The sequence below is a fragment of the Bubalus kerabau genome, chromosome 4 (assembly GCF_029407905.1).
Source record: "Bubalus kerabau isolate K-KA32 ecotype Philippines breed swamp buffalo chromosome 4, PCC_UOA_SB_1v2, whole genome shotgun sequence".
Taxonomy (NCBI): domain Eukaryota; kingdom Metazoa; phylum Chordata; class Mammalia; order Artiodactyla; family Bovidae; genus Bubalus; species Bubalus kerabau.
In genome coordinates, this window is record NC_073627.1 from 2,417,797 (window position 1) to 2,440,737 (window position 22,941).

Genomic DNA, 22,941 nt, shown 5'->3' on the forward strand with positions numbered 1-22,941 from the left:
TGTTATACAGGAGTACTCACAAGTATTTTTTAATGATTATGTGTCCTGGGTAGAGAGGAGTCATGCAAGGAGGTGTTACTTAACAAAGGGCCTGGAACTCTACAGGTAAGTTCCAGGAAATGACTTGAATTCTGTGCTAAAATAAAACAGGCACAGAGCCACTCTGGGGAAAGAGGCAAATCCTTAGAACCTAGGGCCTGAATTCCAAGCTTCTGAAAAACTGCTTGAACCCTCTGATCATAGCAGATCCTGTCAAAATTAAAAGAAAAACCCCAAACTTTATCTGGTTTAATTACATATCCACCAAAGCAATTAAAATTGATTTCTGTGTGAACTTATGGTTGCCAGAGGGGAAGAAGAGGGGAAGGATGCTTGGTTGTTTGGGATGGACACGAACACACTGCTCTGTTTAAAATGGATAAGCAACAAGGACCTGCTGTACAGCACAGGGGACTCTGCTCAGTGTCACCTGGCAGCCTGGATGGGAGGGGAGTCTGGGGGAGAGTGGACACATGTGTGCGCATGGCTGAGCCCCTTCTCCGTCCACCTGAAGCTGTCACAGAGTTGTTGACTGGCTATATCCCCCGGACAGAGGAGCCTGGCTTCTGTCCACGGGGTCACAAAAGAACTGGACTCAGCGACCCAACAACAACACGCTCCAATAGAAAATGAAAAGCTAACGAAACCCTGGTTTCTGTGTTAAAAAGACCACATGCAGTTGCTGGAACTTCTTTCATCGCAGTTCTTCTCTCCTGAGTTTGTTGACAACACGCTGCTCATATGAACCTGAAACTCGCAGGTACTCACATGGCCAGCAGGGCTCTCTTTTCACTCTTTAACTTGAGGAAGCGGACTTTTGCTACTGCACAGAGCTGCTGCCTCCAGAGGCCCAGGCCGCCGACCGTGCTGCTTGCTTCACTGAAGGACGACACGACCTGTTCCGGCTCAACAAGGCTGCCTGTGTCATTGGTCCTGCCACTCTGCAACTGCTCCAAAACTGCAGGTCCTACAAAGGATGAAACCAGTCATTTGTAAAGAGCCGTTTGCCGTGGTTCAGTCGCTCAGTCGTGTCTGATCTCCGTGACCCCATGGGCTGCAGCACACCAGGCTCCTTATCCTTCACTGTCTCCCAGAGTTTGCTCAAACTCACGTCCCTTGAGTCAGTGATGCCAACGTGCATTATTTAGATTTTCCTAGGATCATCTTTTCAGCAATTGTTGTCAGAGGAGAGAGTCTTGGGCAAAGATGCAAATAATCTAATTCAGGGCACCACTAGAGAAACTGCTAAGGAGACAGGAACACAGCAAAAAAATAAAAAGATATAAAGACACAATACAGGAAGAAGAAATAACGACATAATAAAAGGAAATCTTGTATTTTCTGAAAAAAAAAAAAAAAATAGCTCTGTATCCAGAGCTTTAAAGGACGGAATTCATTCTAGAGAACATAATGAACAGAAATCCATATTTAGCCTGGAAAAATCTATTGCAAGAGACAAACTATCTTAGTATTTTTGACCAAGGAGAATATGAAAGAATATGAAGAACAGAAGAATATGAAATTGGTTGAGATAATATTTTTAACATAACCAGAGCTGAAAACTAGGTAAGTGAACATCGCTTATTCATGTCTGACTCTTTGTGACCCCTTGGACTGTAGCCCGCCAGGCTCCTCTGTCTATGTGAGCCTGGGAGTATTCTCCTGGCAAGAACACTGGAGTGGGTTGCCAGTCCCTTCTCCAGTGGATCTTCCCAACCCAGGGATCAAACCTGGGTCCCCTGCATTGCAGCTGGATTCTTTACCATCTGAGCCACAAGGGAAGCCTGAAAACTAGATAAAGTTACCTCTTTTGGAAGAGAAGCCTAGAGAAATTGATGCTTTGAATGTATGTTCCCTAAAAGTGAATTACATCACTTAAAAAAGTTATGGAGTATATAAAAAAGACTTCCCACCTGATCAACCAAAAAAAAAAGAAGACAAGAGCATAGGCCAGACTAAACACAGCAGGATGAAGGTGAACCAGAGACAAAAGAAATAGCCTAGAGCAGCTAGAGAAGAAAGGCAGAGAACTTTCCAAGGAGTAACAGTTAGACTGACAGCAGATCTTTCAACAGCAATAGTGAAATTCTGGTGTGGCCGCCACTTCCTTCTCCAGGGGGTCTTCCTGACCCAGGGATAGAACCCGGGCCTTCTACACTACAGGTGGATTCTTTACCACTGAGCCACCAGAGAAGCCTACTAGTGAAATAATGTCCTCACATATGTCAAGAAAATAACTTTCAACTTACAATTCTAATTTTCTTTTATCCATAGCAGTTACATTCAAAAAACACTATATTGCATATTTATGTCTGCTGCATAAAGACCTAGTCTGTGTTCCACAGGCTTAGTAAAATGTCTGGGACGAAATACAGAATTCAAGAGATGAGACCAGTATTGAGAGAAGAGGGAAGAAAACAAGAAATAGACTTCTCATCTGCTCTAACTTTTTCCAAGATCATATTGAATCATCGCACCTCGGAAATCATGTAACTTCATCATTCCAAGTGTGTTTTCAGGACAAAATATAGCACAGAATGAGAAATTTCAAGGTAAAAAATTATTTATTACCTGATTCATCAAAAGCTGATTTTCCTTCTAATTTCAAGAACACTTCATTCAGTGTTGTCATGGAAACATCATAATTCTCAATGCCCTGGTTGGAACAGCTTTCAAGATCCCTGTAGAGGTCTAAAAATAGGCATAAAAATGTACTAAATTAATATCAGTTGTAAGGAGATTGATAATAACTATATTTTTCAAAGTAGAAAACACTTGTGATAGGACCAATACACTCATCAGAAACAAACCTGTGCTGTAGACAGTCCCTCACTTCTAAAATAAACAATACAGTGCGTTAGTTTCCAGACCTTCTTGGGTATAAGAGTCTAGAAATTTCTGTTTTCATGCCTAGAATACTACACATGTGGGGGGTTTTGGGAAAAAAACATATTCTATTTTATTTAATCTGTTTTTTAAAAATGCAATTGTTAGGCTTCCCAGGTGGCTCAGTGGTAAAGAATCCACCTGCCAGTGCAGGAGACACAGGTCCCATCCTTGGGTCCAGAAGATCCCCTGGAGAAGGAAACTGCAACCCACTCCAGTATTCTTGCCTGGGAAATCCCATAGACAGAGGAGCCTGGTGGGCCACACTCCATGGGGTTGCAGAAGAGTTGGACACAGCTTAACACGTATGCACACAAACCATATACATATCAAAGGCATTGTTTGAGTTAATATGATCATTATTTCACTGATTCTAAAATGAATACATTTCATCAACTTTTAATGCATCTGAAACGAGCATGTGTCATAAATACTAGGCGGTCATGTTTTAAATGCCAGCATTGTTTCTTTCTGTTTCTTCCCTGGTGGCATGTTCTGAAATTGAGGGTGTCTGAAACTTGCTAAAATACCATAGATGCTACCTGTCAGATATCTTTCCAGGTGCTTGATTTATAGTTAATACTTTTATAATAAATGTAAATGAATTAAAGCTTCATAAAACCCTATCAAGTTTGTACTAATATGAACCGCTTTTTACAAATGGTCAAACTGAGGTAGAGTACACTAATATAACCTGTTTGGGGTGGCAGGGAGAGTACCTGCAGAGCTGGGCTTTGAATCTAGCTAGTCTGGCTCTGCCGGCCGAGCTTGCCTGGTGCTGTATTTCCTTATTAGCCCCAATTGTTGCAGGCTTATTAATTCAAGCACGCAGATTGGCCCCAAGACCTTCCATTAACAGTTGGCAAGTTCTTGGAATGCGATAAAGCAAACACATTTTTATGGGTTACACTTTTTAGTGCAATCCAGCTCAGAATGCTTGGGGAATGAAACAGCGTATTGGGAAATCAGACAGAAGAGGGGTAAAGGCGATGCCTCTCCAGCCATTCGTGTTTGCAGCAAAGCTCTTGATTTTCATACAGGCTGATCATGATCACTGTTGAATTGTGAAGATTGTAACATTATGTTGCGGTGCTTATAACACCATCTGCCTACAGTGCATGCCCCCTGAGCTCCCATCCGATTCCCTGCCGGGGTGTGCCCAGACCTCTCCCTGCCTGGACCTCCTTCTCATGCATTCCCGACGCAAATTTCCCTAATGCTTCTCCTTGTAGCTTGATGTCGCCCTGTATCTCTTGGCCGCACATGTTGTAACTTGAAACATAATTAGCATTTTCCTGCCTCAGTGTACTCATAAGTGCTGTTGGAATATTAAACAATAAGTCATAAATAATTCACAGTGCTACTACTTTGCAAGCAGCAAATGTCAGCCATCATTCTAAACATCATTACAAACAATTCTGTGGTCTCTTGCATTCTGTTACCTGGAAATTTGTTTGTCCTTTCCAAAGGCAGAATATACGCCAGCTCTTCTTCACTTTGGGCTGTTAATTTGGCATCGGGGACGTGGTGTTTAACAATCGATGTTACACTGTCTGGATCACACGTCTCATTCAGATGCAAACTGATGTTTAAAAGGAGTAAGTTAAGGCTGTTTTTATCCAACGCCACCTATACAAAGAACCCTAGCCTGTGTTTCTTGCTTCATTAATATTTATGAGACAAAACAGTATAATCTAATAGAGGAAGCAAGACTTAAAAATATCAGTGTAGCCCAAGCTGTATAATCTACACAACCTGCAGAGGGAGAAGCAGTAAGGGATGCTTAAGGACAGGTAAGGAGGCTCAAGGTTTGCTGTTCGGGAGAAAGAGATATCCAGCTCCATCTTGACTGGAGTCAGGTGGGGGAATGGTGATTTTGTCTCCATCTATTCAAAATCTCAACTTTTGAATTCTCTCTTTGCAGTAAAGTATGAGTTCTACAAACCAGAGTGAAGCTGGTAGGAACAAAGAGTGTTAATTTGCTACAGTCATTAAGAACACAGTTCTCGTGTCCTATGGGTCCATATTCCAGATTTAGGCCTCTGAGCATCTATTTTCTACTCTGTGATTGGAAATAATACTCAGGTCTCCAAGAGTTTTGGAAAACATAACAAAACACAGTATGTATGGAATCATATAGGTCTTGGCAACATGTAAACCTCAAAATATGTTAGCTAATTTTATCTTTTGGGGGGGCAAAATTTATTCAAGTCAAAGTTGGTCCATCTTCTTGATGAGAACATATAAAGTTCTTTATGAAATCATTAGATTTAAGAAACCCTATTATTAGTCACATCCACTGACATTTACCCAGGCTGGGACTTGCCTGGTGGTCCACTGGCTAGGACTCTATGCTCCCTCCCAATGCAGGGGGCCCCGGTTCGATCCACGGTCAGGGAACTAGACCCCACGTGCACCAACTAAGACCCGGAGTAGCCAAGTAAATAAGTAAATATTAAAATTTAAAGAAAAAGTCAGAAACTTTATCTGACATTAAAAAGAAAAAGACAGGTTGTACAATGACAAGGGCGTCGTAATGGACTTTGGTGAGACAAACCCCCCAAAATCAATTGTAGCTAAAAGTATTCTGCGTTTATAAGACCCTGTGTGACTCACTCTTCAGGATACCAAACAGGGAGAACGTGGTGGCTTCCCTAAAGGAGCTGGGGACATGACAGAGATATGAGGCGGCGCGTAACAGGAGGAAGGGGGAGGGACGGTGAGCAGCTGGTTCCTTGTCAGGCATTCATTTCAATATTTTTAGCCTTCACTGTAAAGTAAGTATTATAGTTTCACTTTTTTAACTGAGGATCAAAGAAGTTAATTACGATGCCTCAGGAAACAATGCAAAATAGTGCTTTCAGGGTTGCAGTAAAGAGGATGCTTATTGTTCAAGAGAAGACATTCAGAGAAGACCTTAAAGAGCAGATAAGATTTGAACACGGTTAAAATGCGACAGAGGAAGAATCAGCACACAGACTTCCCACCTTAAGCAGAGTCAGGACACTACAGTGTGGGGGCCCCTGAGGACAGCCTGTGTTGGTTCTAGCTGAGGCATTTATTCAATCAGCTCTTGCCCCCAAATCATGGTGGATCATAAATTAGATCAAGTTAAACACTTGAGAGTGAATGATGTGAGATCCATTTAACCACTATATATTGGTTAATCACTATCTAGTCAAAGCTATGGCTTTTCCAGTAGTCATGTACGGATGTGAAATTTGGACCATAAAGGAGGCTGAGCACCGAGGCACTGATGCTTTCAAATTGTGTTGTTGGTGAAGACTCTTGAGAGTCCCTTGGACTGCACGGAGATCCAACCAGTCCATCCTAAAGAAAACCAGTCCTGAATATTCATTTGAAAGACTGATGCTGAAGCTGAAGCTCCACTATTTTGGGCACCTGTTGTGAAGAGCCGACTCATTGGAAAAGACCCTGATGCTGGGAAAGATTGAAGGCGGGAGGAGAAGGGGGTGACAGAGGATGAGATGGTTGGATGGCATCACCGACTCAATGGACATGAGCTAGAGCAAACTCCGGGAGATGGTGAAGGACAGGGAAGCCTGGCATGCTGTAGTCCATGGGGTCACAAAGAGTCAGTCACGACTTAGGGACTGAGCAACGACAAAGCACTTGGAGTGAATAATGTGGGATCCATTTAGCCACTGGGGATGGAATGACTTGAATTACTTTTTAAGAAATATTACACTTTACTGGGAAGTATAGGGAGTAATTTACATCACATCTATAATCTTGGCCCAAATTGCAATGTGGGAGACTGGGTTTGATCCCTGGGTTGGGAAGATCCCCTGGAGGAGGGCATGACAACCCACTCCAGTATTCTTGTCTGGAGAATCCTTTGGACAGAGGAGCCTGGTGGGCTGTAGTCCATGGGGTCACAAAGAGTCGTACACGACTCAGCGACTAAGCACAGTATAAACGACGGGAGAGTGGGCGGATTATTAAAATTCTTTGACTTGTCAAAGAAGCATAATAATACCATCTTTCTAAAGTTATTTGGGGAATTAAGTATGATTATATGAGTATTCCATATGTAAATATCTTTGGACGTACCTAAAATATAGTCCACGCTTAGTAAGTAATAGACATTACTTAATAGTGCTAAAAGGAGACAGAAAAAAATGACAGGGAAGATGAAGTCAGGGAGAACAGAGAGGAAGCTATCAAAATTGCTGCTGCTGCTGCTAAGTTACTTCAGTCGTGTCCGACTCTGTGCGACCCCATAGACGGCAGCCCACCAGGCTCCCCCATCCCTGGGATTCCCCAGGCAAGAACACTGGAGTGGGTTGCCATTGCCTTCTCCAATGCATGAAAGTGAAAAATGAAAGTGAAGTCGCTCAGTTGTGTCTGACTCTTCTCGACCCCATGGACTGCAGCCAACCAGGCTCCTCCATCCATGGGATTTTCCAGGCAAGAGTACTGGGGTGGGGTGCCATTGCCTTCTCCGATTGAAATTGCTACAACTGGCAAAAATAAACATTAGAAACAGGATAAGAGAGAGGCTGGAGTGTCAATAAATTTCTCTTAGCAAACACTGGGTTGTGAACATATCTTCCAGACACTATTTAAATCTCACTGGTTGTTGTTATTTAGTCTCTAAGTCATGTCCAACTCTTTGCGACCCCATGGACCGTGGCCCACCAGGCTCCTCTGTCCGTGGGACTCTCCAGGCAAGAACGCTGGAGTGGGTTGCCATGCCCCCCTCCAGGGGATCTTCCTGACCCAGGGATCCAATCACGTCTTCTGCATTGGAGGCGGGTTCTTTACCACTGAGCCACAAGGGAAACCCACAGACTTGGTTTAATCATTCGTATATTCTCAATGTCTGCAATCCCATAAATCATTCATTCTAGCTAAGAAAGAGAGCAGTTGTGGTGGTGTTCTAACATAGCTCTCTCGAAATGGTCTTACTAATGGAGCAACCTACGTTAACATGCTAACAGTGATGTCATGTCCCTGACATTTCCAGCACATTCTAACATACAGCAAGGGCTGTACCTTAGATGGTAGCCGATGCCCCATTTCCTCTTCAGGAATAAAGAAGAGCCCGCACACTTCAGCCTTCCGTTGGACATAAACACCTTTCTATCTAAGTTGGAAGAATGAAATAAATTGTATTCAGAGGTTGTTTTTTCACTATTTATTAAAAAAAAAAACAACCAAATTCATCAACAAACAGTGTATTTTAGGAGCACCGCTTGCTAACACAGGCACATCCTAATTCTGGCCATAAGTAAGCCACATTCTTCGACATCTGATAAATCAAGTGATATGTTAGTTTATTCTTGAGTATATTTAGAAAAATTGTCATGTACTAAAAGGATGTTTCAAGTCAACTGATATTCCAAATATACTGAATGTGTGCATGCATGCTCCGTTGTATCCAACTCTTTGGGACCGCATGGACTGTAGCCCGCCAGGATCCTCGGTCCATGGGGATTCTCCGGTCAAGAATACTGGAGAGGGTTGCCATTTCCTTCTCCAGGTGATCTTCCCGACCCAGGGATTGAACCCACGTCTCTCTCGTCTCTACATAGTAGGCAGATTCTTTACCGTTGAGCCACCTGGGAAGTCCCCTTCATACAGGATAAATCATAACACATCTTGGGGAGTATGCTTTGTATTTTATAGCAGGTGAGGTGCTTTGCAATAGGATCAGAATCCTTTCTGGGACAATGCCCTCGGGGATGAAGACACTCGGATAGGCCAGAGGACTGTCCTTCCCCCTGGTCGAGGGAGACACATGCTCAGAGCTGGCCCAGAGCCTCGCTACACACGTTCCACCTGGGTCCCTAAGTCGTCATTGAGATACACGAAGGAAACCCAAAGCTCACCAGCCAGGACGTCAGCCTCATCCATGAACTGGGTGCTGAAGAGGACCACGTGGTCTGACTTCCTCTCTCGAAGGAGGTTCCACACCTGGTGTCTTGAAAGAGGGTCTGACCCCGCAGTCGGCTCGTCCAACAGCAAAACCTGCACGGCAGGAAAGCCCCTGAAATCGCTTTCCCCGTTGGTGCGATATACAGTGAGTCAGGAGATTAGGAGGGACATGTATACACTACAGTGTGAAACAGACAGCTAGCGGAAGCTGCTGCAGCGCAGGGAGCTCAGCTCCGTGATGACCTGGTGGGGGGTGGGCGGGCAGGGAGGGAGCTCAGCTCCGTGATGACCTGTGGGGGGCAGGGAGGGAGCTCAGCTCTGTGATGACCTGGGCGGGGGGCGGGGAGGGAGCTACCAGAGGGAGGGGACGCATGTATGCGCACGGCTGATGGACACAGTTGCACAGTGGAGACTAACACCGCGTTGGAAAGCAACTATAGCTCAGCAAATAAGAACACCTAAAATCAATTAATAAAAAAAAAAAGAACAAAAAATGAAGAGCAATATACCGCGAACTGGTGAACAACACAGCTTTGAACTGCGCGGGTCTGCGTTTTCGTGGATGGTTTTCGCCGCACAGCACAGCGCACACAGTCCCAGGCTGGATGCATTTGCAGAGGCGGGACCGTGTGTGCTGACGGCTGACTGGAGGGTTCTACTAGGATTTCCCACCGTGCGGAGGGTTGCTCAGCAACCCCCCACCTCCACCACCTCCCGCCCCGAACCCTGCATTGTTCAAGACTCAACCGTACTTGTAAAATTACTTAGGAGAAATATTTTAGCACTTAACTCTTCATTGGAACAGTTCTCTTCCATTTATCAATTACAAATTAAATGTGTTTGCACACCACAGTTTCACAACCCTCCACCTGATTTCGCCAGTAAGTTCAGGTCGACTTACCCGGGGATCTCCTAAAATGGCAGTCCCAAACGTCAGTTTCCTTTTTTGTCCACGGCTTAAATTTTGAGCAAGAACGTCTTGAATGCTTCCCATCTCCAGATCCTCCAGAATCTGTTGGACCTAACAAAGGACATTGAGTCCACACTTAGACTGTTTCTCTTAAAGACCTACCACTTTGCCATTCATTGCAAAGGGCCTTTTGGACCTTTTGAGGATGAATTGTGTGGAAATAACACAACCGCATTTAGGGTTTTCTAGGTAAGCAGTTCCATTCTCGTGGCTGACAGCTAGCGTAGGCATCTACCTGTCGCTCTACTTCATGTGGCTGAATCCCTTTTATCTTAGCAAAGAGCCTGAGGTTTTCTCTCACGGTGAGGAAGCCAAAGTGCACGTTGGCTTGTGGACAGACGCCAGTGAGCTTGCTGATGTGTTCTAGGTCAGCTGCTTCCGAAAGTGAGTGATTGTAGATGGTGACGGACCCTGGAAGGGAAACGGTCTGCCTCAGGATAAAGATCCTGGTCTCGTGTGCGAGATTTTAAAACGGAGAGCAACGTGTGTCGATACTAAAGTCCTTTAAACATTCTAACAAGATTATTACAAGGCTTTTAAGTTTACATGGAAGAAACAATAATGTGCTCAAATAAAAATAATGTGTTCAAATACAGGCAAGGCATAATATCTGGAATATTTGTTCTTAATAGCAACCGGGACAGTTTGCCAGTGAGGAACCGTTGCTAAATCACATCACTAGGTTACACACGAGGCTATTTCTTTACCTTCCAAAGCTTCTACTTTCTCATACTTTCTTTATCCATATTCCTTTTACCTAAAAGGAGTACTGTACACTCTTGATGAATTAAAACTTAATGTTCTCCATACATCCAAGCCCGTTAGGAAGCAGAAGAGCTACTTATCATGACCTATTTAAGCCATAAAGATTCTCCTAAATGAGTTCAACGTAAATCTGTCAAATAATAACTTGAAGGACCTTCTAAAGATCGTCTCTCAAGTGCCTGAGTGTGGCTATCAGTTGATGAAACTGCTTGCTGGAGTTCGTGACTGAAACTAGGGAGCGGATGAAAAGCACAGTGGGTTCACCTGCCCCTGCTCCTGTCCTGCTGTGCCTGTCTTCTCACCTGACGTTGGGGCCGACAGTCCGCTGAGTATATTTAACAGCGTGGTTTTCCCAGCTCCACTGTGACCGAGGATGCCCGTGATCTGGCCTTCGTATACGTCCAATACCAGGCCTGGCATTATTCCAAGAAGATGACACTCAGAGCCTGCATGGTAACTTTACAGTCTCTGAAATTTTTATAAATTCTCACAGCATCTGTATATTTGGCTAGCGATACTCAAAATGAAACGCACCCCCAAATTCATTCCTTTAAAATGGCATCTTCTGGGACTTCCCTGGCAGTTCAGTGGTTAACTCTGCCTTCCAGTGTGGGAGGTGTGGGTTCAATCCCAGGTCAGGGAGCTAGGTTCCCACACTAACTCCCAGTGGAAGAACCCAAACATAAAATAGAAGCAATATGTAACAAACTCAAAAAAGACTTTAAAAATGGTCCACATCAGAAAAATCTTAAAAAAATAAAACTGCACATTCTATGATACACATTGTATATATGCAGTGTTGTCAGGATATATATTATTATCTGATTAACAATGTTTTTTTCAGTGAAAGCAATCTTGTTGTTAAAGATAGGCTGAGTATAATAAAGACAGCTTTAGGGTTAATACCATGAGTCGAAAATAAACAGTATCATGCTATCCTGTATCCTTCAAACCCATAAGCTATCAGTGGTGCATTCGACTTCCTAAAATTATTACAAGATTTTGAAGTTTACTTGGAAGAAACCATGATGTGCTCAAATAAAGGCAAGTCATGGTATCTGGAATATCTGTTCTTAATCATGGTGAGACAGTGTAACAGGGAGGGGCCGTCGCTAAGTCACATCGCTAGGTTACATATGAGGCTATTTCATTACCTTTCAAAGCTTCTACTTTTTCATGCTTGCCTTTGCCATATGCTTTTTTAAGATTTCTTATTCTGAAAAGAGAGGAAGACGTTTTGAGCGAATGGTAGAGGTGGACAGAGAATTCGTGAGTCAAGCCGCCGAGGCTGTCAGGAAAGCTGGAGGTCCTTTTCCTTCACACAGGTCCACGGGCGGACAGAAACCTCTCGGCTCCTCATCGGAGCCTGCCTCCATCCTCGTCCCACACTGAGCAGCTCACTCCCTGCAGGCAGCGTGAGTCCATGAGTGCCGCGAGGATGATGAGAAGTGACTGGCCCAGAGGAAGCGGGCGATGAGATGGCGTGTAGAGGACCCACACTCCGGTGGGGGACAGAAGCAAGCAGTGAGCCCGCAAAGAGACACGCCGGCTTTGGGGGCCAGACCTCCCTGGGCCAAGTCCCAGAGTCGTGTGCCACGCACACCGTCCATGGACTCAAAGCTCACGGCCGGACTCAAAGCACACCATCCGTGGACTCAAAGCTCACTGAGCTCAGCAGTAAAATGCAAATGACATTAACTCTCTCGTGTGGTGGATTTGTAGAGTGAAGAAGATCCTGTGTGCAGAGAAGAAAAATCCCTGGGAGACAAGACACTTCCCAAGAAGATGGGAGAAGAGGAAAAAGATAAGAAAACGGAGTACAGAGAAAAAAAATTTCAAGCACAGTGAAGGTTTGTTCTAAGCTGGGTCCTGTGGATTTCATCTGCATGACCTTTTTTTCACCGGGGCTTCTAGTGACACATTGCAGGAGATGCAGATTTGATCCCTGGGTCGGGAAGATCCCTTGGAGGAGGGCATGGCAACCCACTCCTGTATTCCTACTTGGAGAATTCCATGGACAGAGGCCTGGTGGGCTACAGTCCACGGGGTTGCAAAGAGTCAGACACAACTGAGCGGCTGACACACACACACACGCACCCACACACACACACACACACACAACCTGTTGTTTGCAGCACAGGGCAAAGCCATGGAGCAAGACCTATAGCCCAGGGTTGCCAATTCATAGCTCAAACTCCTAAACTATCTCATGATCAAATATGTGAGGTTGTCTGCCCCCAAACCCTCTGTTCATTCTGGGGATGTTTTTCCCAGAGCATAGAGCTGCTCTGGCTAACTGTAACTCACAAATCATCAAAACCCTGCTCCCTGCCCACTGGGGAAGACAAAATGCCTCCTGAGCATTTAGGACTTTCTACGCGTCCTCTGATGGCCCCTAATTCTGGCCCAGACCTCGGAAAGGACGTAAAAATTCCAGTTTGCAGGGAGGTCATGATTCTCGATGAAACAGTCCTGGTACACCAGGAGTGAGAGAACGCCACTCTTTGGTGTGTGTTCATACTGGACCCTTGTTTTCAAAAGTTACTATTTAGAGACTGTATGTATCATAAATGTTCAGAGTTAAAATAGGCTAGTGGAGGCAGTGGACCAGAAGGGTTTTGTTTAGGTGTGAGACAAAGGCGACATAGATGGGCAAATTTTGAGCAGAGATCCAGGGAGTTTAGGTGCTTCTGGTGGTTTGGAAATGGAGCCGTCAGGATTGACTGCAGCACACATATTATCTCAGAGGGAAGACAGATGTGCCAGAGGGCCCCTGGCTCGGGTTTCCTTCCGTCTCCACTTGTCTGTATCTCTTGCTGCTCCCTTCTGGTCTTATTAATCAGGAAGCAAAAGACGAGAGATAAAGTGAATTGCAGAGAAAAGGGGGCTCGGAATAACAAAGATGAGGACTGTGTCTGTCGTAAAGGGAAAGGACAGAGAAAACAAGGCAAAAGAAAAGAGAGGTGATGACGAAAACGGAAATACGAAGGCTATCACTTCGCTGACGGATGTCGTCCTGTTGTAAGATTTTAGTAAAAGCAAATGCGGACAAGATGAGAAGACAGTGCTGTTAAGAGCGAGGCTAGCCTTGGGAATTCCCAAGCAGTCCGGCGGTTAGGACCTGGAGCTTTCCCCGCTGAGTTCCCCTGCTCGGTGAGGAACTAAGGTCGTGTAAGCTGCGTAGCGGTGTGGCCCCCCAAAATGAGTGTAGGCTTTCACGAGTGTAGCATCCTGGCAGGGTGGGTACACAGAGGCACTGAGAGGCACTCTGTCCCTGCGACCTTGCCCGATAGAGCTCTGCTCTCGGACCTGCTCTCCATTTCAGCCCCACGTGGTATTTTCATTACCTGACGGCTTCTTTCCCGTGGAATTCTGCAGACACTGGTTCAAAGGAGTCATTGGGTGGAGAATCTGGATCGATGTCATTCTCGAGGGCCGCACGATCAGCCCTTCGGCGTTGGAACCAAGAAGAGGACTTGAGGAAAAACCAGGGAGGCTGCTGACGTCCGTATTCAGCTACATGAACGGGCGGTAAGGAAGCACTGGGTCAGTCACCGCCTTGAGCGCTAGAGCGGCCAGAAGACAGTGCAACCCGTCTGGGAAGGTTTAGGGATTCCTCAGACCCAGCGTTAGGAACTAGCATTCTTTGGCCGGTTCTGAGACAAGCCCTAACAGTGTAGTTATCCTGGGTCTATTATCCTTGATCTAGAAATTATCCTTAATCTATAAGGGCCTTTTTCTTAAAGAAACCAGCTAAAATGTTATGGTCCAACAAGATCTTAGAAAGTGGTATTAAATGCAGAATACTGCTATGGCTTATTTTAGAAACTTTGGTGGAGGAGGGGGAATGCTTGATAATTTATATCTAAGATGTTGCAGACAGTTATTTTAAAGAAATAGAAATGAAATTGTGTTGAATTGCAATCATGTTACTACTTACTGGGCAAAATTCTGTCCAAATACAATGTCAATACCAAATAGAGAAGAGCATCAAAAACCAGCATGAAAATAGTAGCTATTATGAGGTACTGGTCGTCTGGAGAATCTGAATGGATGTTAGAATTCATGTCGTAGTCCAAATGGATAAGCTGGAAAAAAAAAAAGATACATGTGTGGAATTGAAAAAGGATGCCAGAGCATTAAAAGTTATTATTGTCTTATTTCTGCTAGACATTGGAATTGAAAAGATAAATGAAACATGATTCTGTCTTCATAGAGCTCTAATCTGTTGGAAGATACAGGAAGGAAACCATCTAACCACAAAGCAATTCACGGAGTAAGTGAAGGTGGTACTCAGAGTTTAGAAGGCCACGCTCTGCAACAGATACGTCCTCCAGGCAGAAGTGAAAACCAGGAAGCTGATACTGGAGCAGGGCTGCCTGGGGGCTTCATGAGGCTGACGGTGGAGGAGACGGCAGTTCTAGAGGGGGGACGCTATTTGAGAGTGAAAGGGAGAGGGCTGAAGTACGTTTGCAGTCAGGCAGAAGACGGAAGCATAATTTCTTAGTAGAGGTGTTTGTGGCCCCATGGACTGTAGGCTGCCAGGCTCCTCTGTCCATGGAATTTTCCAGGCAAGAATACTAGAGTGGGTTGCCATTTCCTCCTCCAGGGGATCTTCCCTAACCAGGAATCAAACCCATGTCTCTTGTGTCTCCTGCAGTACAGACTGATTCTGTATCACTGTGCCACCTGGGAAGGTTTTTCCATTCCCCCTAGATAACTCACGCGACATACTAAAGGTTAAAATTCCCATTTGCTTTTGTGAAGGTGCAGATTGAAAAGACAGGAAAGGTTTTTCTTTCTCTCTCTCAGCATTATCCGTTTTCTTTTAGATCTGATTAATATAGACTGACACCCCATTGCTGGTGTGGTCAGCTTTTACTTTTATAGGGCTGTCCCCCAAAGAATGTTTATTTCATTTAATGCTCAGGAAGCATGACCCTTCATGTTATCAGCAGTATTTGAAAACCAGTAACTCCCTAGAGACATTGTTAAGCTTCACTTATTTATGTATTCGGGGCTGTGCCGGGTCTTCATTGCTGTGGCAGGCTTTTTCTAGTCGTGGCCAGAGCGGGGTCTCCTCCTCACCGCCGCACGGGGCCCCTCACTGCAGTGGCCCCCACGTTGCTGAGCGCGGGCTCTGGAGCACAGGCTCAGCAGTTGTGCTTCCCGGGCTTAGTCGCTCTGCAGCATGTGGAAGCTTCCCAGACCAGGGATCGAACCCGTGTCCCCTGCATTGGCAGGTGGATTTTTAACCACGGGACCACCAGCGATATCCTAGAGCACATTTTTATTTCTTGATTGGCTAGTTCTACACAAGACTGACCTCCTCTCAGAAAATGTAATTCTAGTTACAACATCATAACGTGCTTAGTCGCTTCCCTGGTGGCTCAGACTATAAAGAATCTGCCTGCATTGCGGGAGACCTGGCTTTAATCCCTGGGTTGGGAAGATCCCCTGGAGAAGGGAACGGCTCCCCACTCCAGTATTCTGGCCTGGAGAATTCCATGGACAGAGGAGCTGGACACGACTGAGTGATTAACACACATAATAAGTGAAATAGTGAAATAGTCTCATGAACTCTTACCTGGGCCAGTCCAGCAGTGAAAGCAAAGGGGCTAAGAAGACATAAGGTCCACTCCAAAGCCGCAGGAAGGTGTCTGTACAAAGCTGTGAATCCCAGGCCCCCCCAGAAGACAGTGAGGAGGAAGACCACCAGACCCGTAAGGAAGGGTTTCTTCACCAACACGCTCGTCAGGAAAGCTAACGTTATCTGAAAGGAGAGGAAGACTCCGGGTGGTCCACAATCCGCTGGGAATCATCAGAGGCATAATAGAAAAGAATTTCATCCTGCAGAAGTATATTTCATCATTGCCCCCAACCTCTAGATACTCTCTCATGCAACGACTCAAATATTGCAAACAGAACAGAGGATATGTGATCAGGATCAGTGAGAAATGACTGGTAGTCTTCTCTGAGCAAGAGTTCAGAGAGAGAGAGAGAATTCACCAACTCACCAAAGATAGGCCGTAGAGGAGAAAGAGGGTGAAGACCACCGTGAAGCCAGTCAGGATGACGACCGGGGCATATGTCACTATAAGAGCCATCAGAGTGGCCGTGATAGAGATGAAGCCCGTGTACATCAAACCCCAGGACAGCCTGGCATAGAAAGTAAGCATCAGTTCAAAGCGCTGCTGTTTCATCCCTCAATTCGTTCATTTTTCAGCAGCTTTCTTGTGAAGCTTGCCATTTACCAAGAGTAAAGGGAACCCAACATCTTGTAAGTCAGAAAACTTCTCTGCCCCTGAGTTTCATCTTCTACTGGAGAAGGTAGCAATAAAACAAGTTAATGGGTAAAATAGGTGGCTAATTTCAAAATAAGACAAATAAACTGGAGATCAAACCAGTCCATCCTAAAGGTGATTCAACCCTGAATATTCATTGGAAGGACTGATGCTGAAGCTGAAGCTCCAATATTTTGGCCACCTGACGCAAAAAGCCAACTCAGTGGAAAAGACCCTGGTGCTGGGAAAGATTGAGGGCAGGAAGAGAAGGGGGTGACAGAGGATGAGACGGTTGGATGGCATCACTGAGTCAAGGGACATGAGTTTGAGCAAACTCTGGGAGAGAGTGGAGGACAGAGGAGCCTGGTGTGTTGCAGTCCATGAGGTCACAGAGAGTCGGACACGACTGAGCAACTGAACAACAACAAAGCTGGATATTGTAACAAGAGTAAATGGGAGAGGTTTCCAGTGGAAGGCATTTGTGATGATTGATTTGTCAGTTCTGGACCTCCTCTTTCAGTAATTACATAAACATCAGGGAACCAAAACCAAAACAAACAAAACAGGTGATGAAGCAGGGATCAGCAAACGTTTCCTCTGAAGAGCCAGATAGTAACTATTTCAGGCTTTTCAGACCCTGCGGCTCCTACGGCGCTGTCTTCGTAACACAACAGTTTGGCCACGGCTGTGTTTCACCAAAAATGTATTATTTGTAGATGCTGAAATTTGAATTCATATAAAGATTTGGTGCCATAAAATATTATTGTTTTATGATTTTTTTTCAAACCTGGGTGAAAGCCATTCCTAGTTTTGTTGTTGCTGCTCAGTGGCTAAGTTACGACGGACTCTCTGTGACTCCCTGGACAGCAGCATGCCAGGCTTCCCTCTGCTTCACCGTCTCCTGGAGTTCGCTCAGATTCACATCTGCTGTCTCGGCGATGCCATCCGACCATCTCATCCTCCGCTGCCCTCTTCTCCTTTTGCCTCCAATCGTTCCTCGTTTTGTAAAAACAAATGGACCCGTTTGCCAGCCCCTGACACAGATGACTAGATATAGACTGAACGACGTTTATACACACAGACATTGGATATAGACAGATACACGTATTTAGATGGAAATGAAGATAAGTCTTGTTTGTCTTTTTATTTATTTTTTTTTTTGCGATTGATTTCAAAGAATCAGGAAGAAAGCTTCTTTACAAGGGAAAGAATAAACTCTCCCCTTCTGTGAAGCTGGTTTAAGCTTTCTCTGCTATACTGTACCTATCTGACCCTGAAGGTAGTTACTTATTTTGTTTAAACTTCCTTATCCTCTGCTGAAAAAATAATAAGATAATTAAATGAAGTGCTGTATTTTATGCGTTTAATGTGGCCACCGGTTTGTAATGGAACCTACAGGCCCATTCAACCATTCCTACGCAAGGCACTACTTCATGACAGCGTCAGGTTTAAATATGACACTTTTCAGGTCTAGGGGGTCCGACCAGCTAACTTGTTCTCTCTGTGTTGCAGGATGGATCGTAGCCATGGGGTTTACCAGAAGGCTGACTCTCGAAGTCCCATCACCGCCATCAGCGGCTTCATGAACTGTCTTTCTTGTGTAACACTGACTGATACGTAGTATATGAAGGCAGAAAAAGAAATAACGCAGAAGAAAATGAAAACATCAGTCATAACTCCTGCTTGGGCAACAAAAGGTAGTATCTTCATATTTATACCAGTCACTGACATCAGTTTTTCCATCACCGAGTGATTCGTTGTGATCTAAAGAAAGACATGGATGAGCACAGTGTTAGCATTAAGCTAATTACAGCCTCGTGCATTTGGTCTCAATTATAGAAGTTATGTGCATTACCTCCACGTTTACTGTATATGTATGTCCATCATGATTCATCCCCTTGTAAATCCTGGAATATACTAGATTTTGTCTCAATTCCTTAGAATATCCTCACTTAGTATCTTCAGTGAATAAAATTCTACACACATGTGAAGTCACCTCTGCGGTCTCACTTTGGTTAGTAAGTCTTCTCTGATACATCTCACCAGAGACTCCTCTGCCCGTGGCCTGCCTCGCCATCACTTCCGTTCCATGACAGAGCCGGAACTCTCACTACAACTATTTATTCATATTTCTCTCCCCCATGATCCAGGATCCCTGGAGAAAGGTGCCTGCGTTCTACTTCTTTCTTAATCCTCAGTGCTCGGTGTAAGGTTTAGGCAGAGTAATTACTCAGAGTGTTGTTCCATATCAAGTGACTAAATTAATTAAATGACAGATTGATTCGATCACCCTCTATGAAAACCAGATTTTCAAAGCAGTTAGTTTCTTTGAACTCAATACTCACTTCTATGATGGCAGCGTTAATAGCAGCTTGAAACGCTACAAAGCCTTTCTCCCAGAACAAAGAACCTTCACAAATGACACTTTCATCCAGTACTTGACAATGAGCTTTAGGGGGAAAAAAATAAAAAAAGAAAACACCTATTATGATGAGATAGGGTAGTCTGGGATACAGGGAAAATCAGAATTTCAAAAGTTCCAAAATACACTCCTGGTCCACAATAATATAATGGATGGTAAGTGTTCTCAGGGGAGTTCACCCAAGGAGAATATACCAGACATGCTTTACCAATGTTCTTAAGACCCGCTCTCAACAACTTTTCATTAAATCTTATCATCCATTCTCTCCATTAGTTGAGAATTTTTGTTGAGTTTTGTTCTTCTGTTGCTTGTGCCAATAAAGCACTACTTTTTTTAATGACTGGAAATCACTGAGCAAGAGCCTTTTCTTGAGGTTTTATTTAGAAGTAGCATAGGAATGATAGCAATATAATTTCTTAAAAAAATACACTTAAGATCATAGGCTTTATTTAATAAGAATGAATCTCACGTATGTTCAGAAATTAAACTTTATGTTGTATATGTTTGTAGACAGTAGACATCTACTGTCACATAGGCCTCCCTGTGGCTAATGACAATATAGCAAAAAATAGATTTTTTTTTTCCAATAGGAAGGTTACCTGAATGGTCTCTGTGCTCCTTCACCGTGGGGATTCTATGTCCCCACAGAAACTTCAAATGGTATGAGAAGGCGTCGTTAAAGATGACTCTCACCGCGTCTGTAGAATAGTTTAGCTCCAGCTCACCCATGCTCTGCTCATCAGGCCAGCCCGAGATGGTCCTTCCTGCCGAGTGAGAGGAGTGGACAGCGGCCGAGCTCTCTGTGTGGTCCAGAGGCAGCGCTGTGGCTGCGGTTTGGGGCAGCCTCACTGCCCCAGCCTTGGCCCCTCTGCTCTGCAGGGGCTGCTGCTGTCCTCTGACAGGGTCCCTGTTCTCTCCTCGGGTCCATCAGAGACCCTACCCCTGCCCCTGCCATTCTGAGGTCGCAGCCTTGTCACCTAGTTTTGTTGGACACGCTGCCCTTGGTTTTGAGGCAGGAGATGGATGGGCCCCCGCTGGAGCAGTGGAGACAGCCTCTCCAAAGCAGCAGGAGCGAGGAGAAGCAGAGTCCTGTCTGCGTATGAGATAAGAGACCGCAGATTCCTCATTCCTGAGCTCAGGGAGACCCTCCTGACTACACATGCATGGGTAGGCTCCTGGGAGGTCAAAAGGGAGTGACGTCAGCCTTCCCATAGGCCTCATCGCTAGACTCCGTCTTGGCCAACAGAGGCGGGCACGCGTGGGAGCACCAGAGACAGACCAACCCCGACTGGGGCTCGTGCGGAGTCGTGTCCGACTCTGTGTGACCTCGTGGACCGAGGCCTCCAGCTCCTCTGTCTGTGGGATTCTCTAGGCAAGAAGACTGGGGTGGGTTGCCATGCCCTCCTCCAGGGAATTTTCCTGACGCAGGATCTAGCCCGTGCCTCCTGGGCTTCCTGCACTGCAGGCAGATTCTTTAACCACTGAGCCATGGGGGAAGCCGAATACAGACTCAGAACCAGGCAAAGCAAGGTGATGCGCCAGAGGAAACCCAAAAGAAGTATTTGAAGAGATTAAAAACGCACGCTGTCACCACCTCCCAATCTTCCCAGAGTCTTCTCACAAACATATGTCTGGATGGTCCTGGACTGTCTCATTTTGATAAGGAATACAATGAGGATCACCTTTTTAATATAAAATTTCTTCAATAGAAGACTAGTAAACAGTAAGAAAATCTCCTTGATACTCGAGAGGAATATGAATTAATATTAATTAAATCTAGATACTTGAACGTTGAACACAGTTTATCAAAGAAATTGCAAATGAATTTGTGTATTTTGCAAATAAGGAAATTACCACGAACTGCCTAAAACATACCTTTTATGAAAGGGGCAGAAGCCAACTTGTTCATTATCTCCTGGGTGGTCTTGGATTCAGGAGCAAATGCAATAATATAATCAGAATCATTAAAATTATCTACCCGTCCCAAGTTCACAGCGGGCAGTTGAGGGAAGTCATTAACTTGGTGTAAATTAGAGGAAAACAGGTGAGCAAACAGTACTAGAAGACAGGAGAAGAGCCATTCCTGCAGAGCAGGGAGAGAAAAAGGAAGCAAGTCAACAGTTGTTCTACCATGGATCGATCAGAGACAAACGAGTTAAAAACTCTTAATTCTGTTGAGTTGCTTGGGCATTGTTTTTCCCTCTCTTCCAGTTTTTAAGTGTTTAAGTGTTTAAATGTTTCGACTTTCTTTTGTCCTTTAATCTGTGTATTTTGAAATATGCACATCATCCCTCAAGACAGAGTTGTAGTGTCAATTCCAATTATAACTAATAATTTAAGTTTATTTATTTGGATGCAAGTGTTAAAGGCTGGATTGCTTCATGAATGGTCATGTTGACCCTGAGTGAGAATGATAAAGAAATGTTCATTGGAATGAAATAGACAATCCGTCTCCATAATCAGGAACGAAGTGGTATATTTATTTTCTGCTGCCCAAATGCAAAAGAAGATAGCTCCAAAACATTGCTTCATGAAAGAATTTTAAAAGCCTTTGTCATCATGATGGCATTCTGGAATTGGAAATATACTCCAAAACACTGCTTCCCGAAAAGACTTTAAAAAGCCTTTGTCATTGTGATAGCATTCTGGAATTGGAAATGTACCAGAATTGCAAATGCATTTGAAATCTGATAAGAACACAATTTATTGTTCAGTTATAGGGATCAAACCCAGGTCTTCTGCATTGCAAGTGGATTCTTTACTGTCTGAGCTATGAGCTGCTGCTGCTGCTGCTGCTGCTAAGTCGCTTCAGTTCTGTCCGACTGTGCGACCCCATAGACGGCAGCCCACCAGGCTCCCCCGTCCCTGGGATTCTCTAGGCAAGAACACTGGAGTCAGTTGCCATTGCCTTCTCCATGAGCTACAAGGGAAGCCCATAATTCTAATACACAGCCTTTAAAAGAGGTATATATCTTATTCGCCAGATGATCATACTTTAACTCTTTTGTTGGTTTGTTTTTATATCTATATCTGTTTAGATAAATAAATTGACAGATATAATCCTTATACTAAAAGAGATAAAAAGACGTAAAACATCTCTATAGCGTAGACTCCAGCTTTTATATGTACATAATCCTTCCTCCACACATGGATCTTTGTGTACTTTGATCACTGCAAATTCACGCACTCCGTGCATATTGGTTGGAAGAACACGTGCACACTCGCAATGTTCAGAAAGTGAAATGTTAATACATCCACTCTTGAAATACGGGTATTTTACAAGTGATTTTAAATTAGATTTTTCTGAATTTATTAAAGTTCCTACATGAATAGCATGCGATCATCCTTACGAAGCTTACTACAAGCAAGAGTTCAAATGCCATTTTCCTTTCCTCTCTGTTTTTCTGCTCATGGTTTCTTTCGAATCGACATCATCTCGTCAGAGTACAACAGTGTGCAGGTGCTACAGTTTATCCTTGGAGGTTTTATTTTTTTTTTAATTTTCTATTACTTTTTGGATTAAGTTCTGATTAGTTTCTGGGTTAAGTAAATTTCTTTCACTTTCCTGCTGAATTTTTGTACTTATTCCTTTATGAGATTCAAATGAATTCAAATGTAATTGGTACCTCAGTAGGATAAATATTCAGGCTTTATTTTTATGGGAGTTTATTTTC

At 44.3% G+C, this 22,941-nt stretch overlaps 1 protein-coding gene across 13 annotated transcripts in view; it reads right to left on the reverse strand.

Annotated features, from left to right (window-relative positions):
• LOC129648551 (ATP-binding cassette sub-family A member 9-like) overlaps positions 1–22,941 on the reverse strand; it is a 61,571-nt gene that overhangs the window by 32,960 nt on the left and 5,670 nt on the right. For 6 of the 13 annotated variants that reach the window (XR_008712778.1, XM_055574988.1, XM_055574987.1 and 3 more), the window contains 17 exons: positions 21,143–21,350; positions 19,867–20,067; positions 19,191–19,294; positions 18,383–18,609; positions 16,579–16,720; positions 16,149–16,334; positions 14,502–14,649; positions 13,909–14,077; positions 11,716–11,777; positions 10,864–10,974; positions 10,032–10,207; positions 9,728–9,847; positions 8,781–8,919; positions 7,945–8,035; positions 4,368–4,507; positions 2,611–2,730; positions 808–1,006 (listed from right to left, as the gene is read on the reverse strand). Coding sequence is in view for 12 of the 13 variants with exons in the window: in XM_055574988.1 (XP_055430963.1) it covers positions 808–1,006; positions 2,611–2,730; positions 4,368–4,507; positions 7,945–8,035; positions 8,781–8,919; positions 9,728–9,847; positions 10,032–10,207; positions 10,864–10,974; positions 11,716–11,777; positions 13,909–14,077; positions 14,502–14,649; positions 16,149–16,334; positions 16,579–16,720; positions 18,383–18,609; positions 19,191–19,294; positions 19,867–20,067; positions 21,143–21,350 (2,543 nt within the window). In the remaining variant the exon portion in view is untranslated. Of the gene's footprint in view, positions 1–807; positions 1,007–2,610; positions 2,731–4,367; positions 4,508–7,944; positions 8,036–8,780; positions 8,920–9,727; positions 9,848–10,031; positions 10,208–10,863; positions 10,975–11,715; positions 11,778–13,908; positions 14,078–14,501; positions 14,650–16,148; positions 16,335–16,578; positions 16,721–17,632; positions 18,610–19,190; positions 19,295–19,866; positions 20,068–21,142; positions 21,351–22,941 lie in introns of those variants that run through there. The other 7 variants (XM_055574994.1, XM_055574992.1, XM_055574993.1 and 4 more) reach the window with 5 other exon arrangements.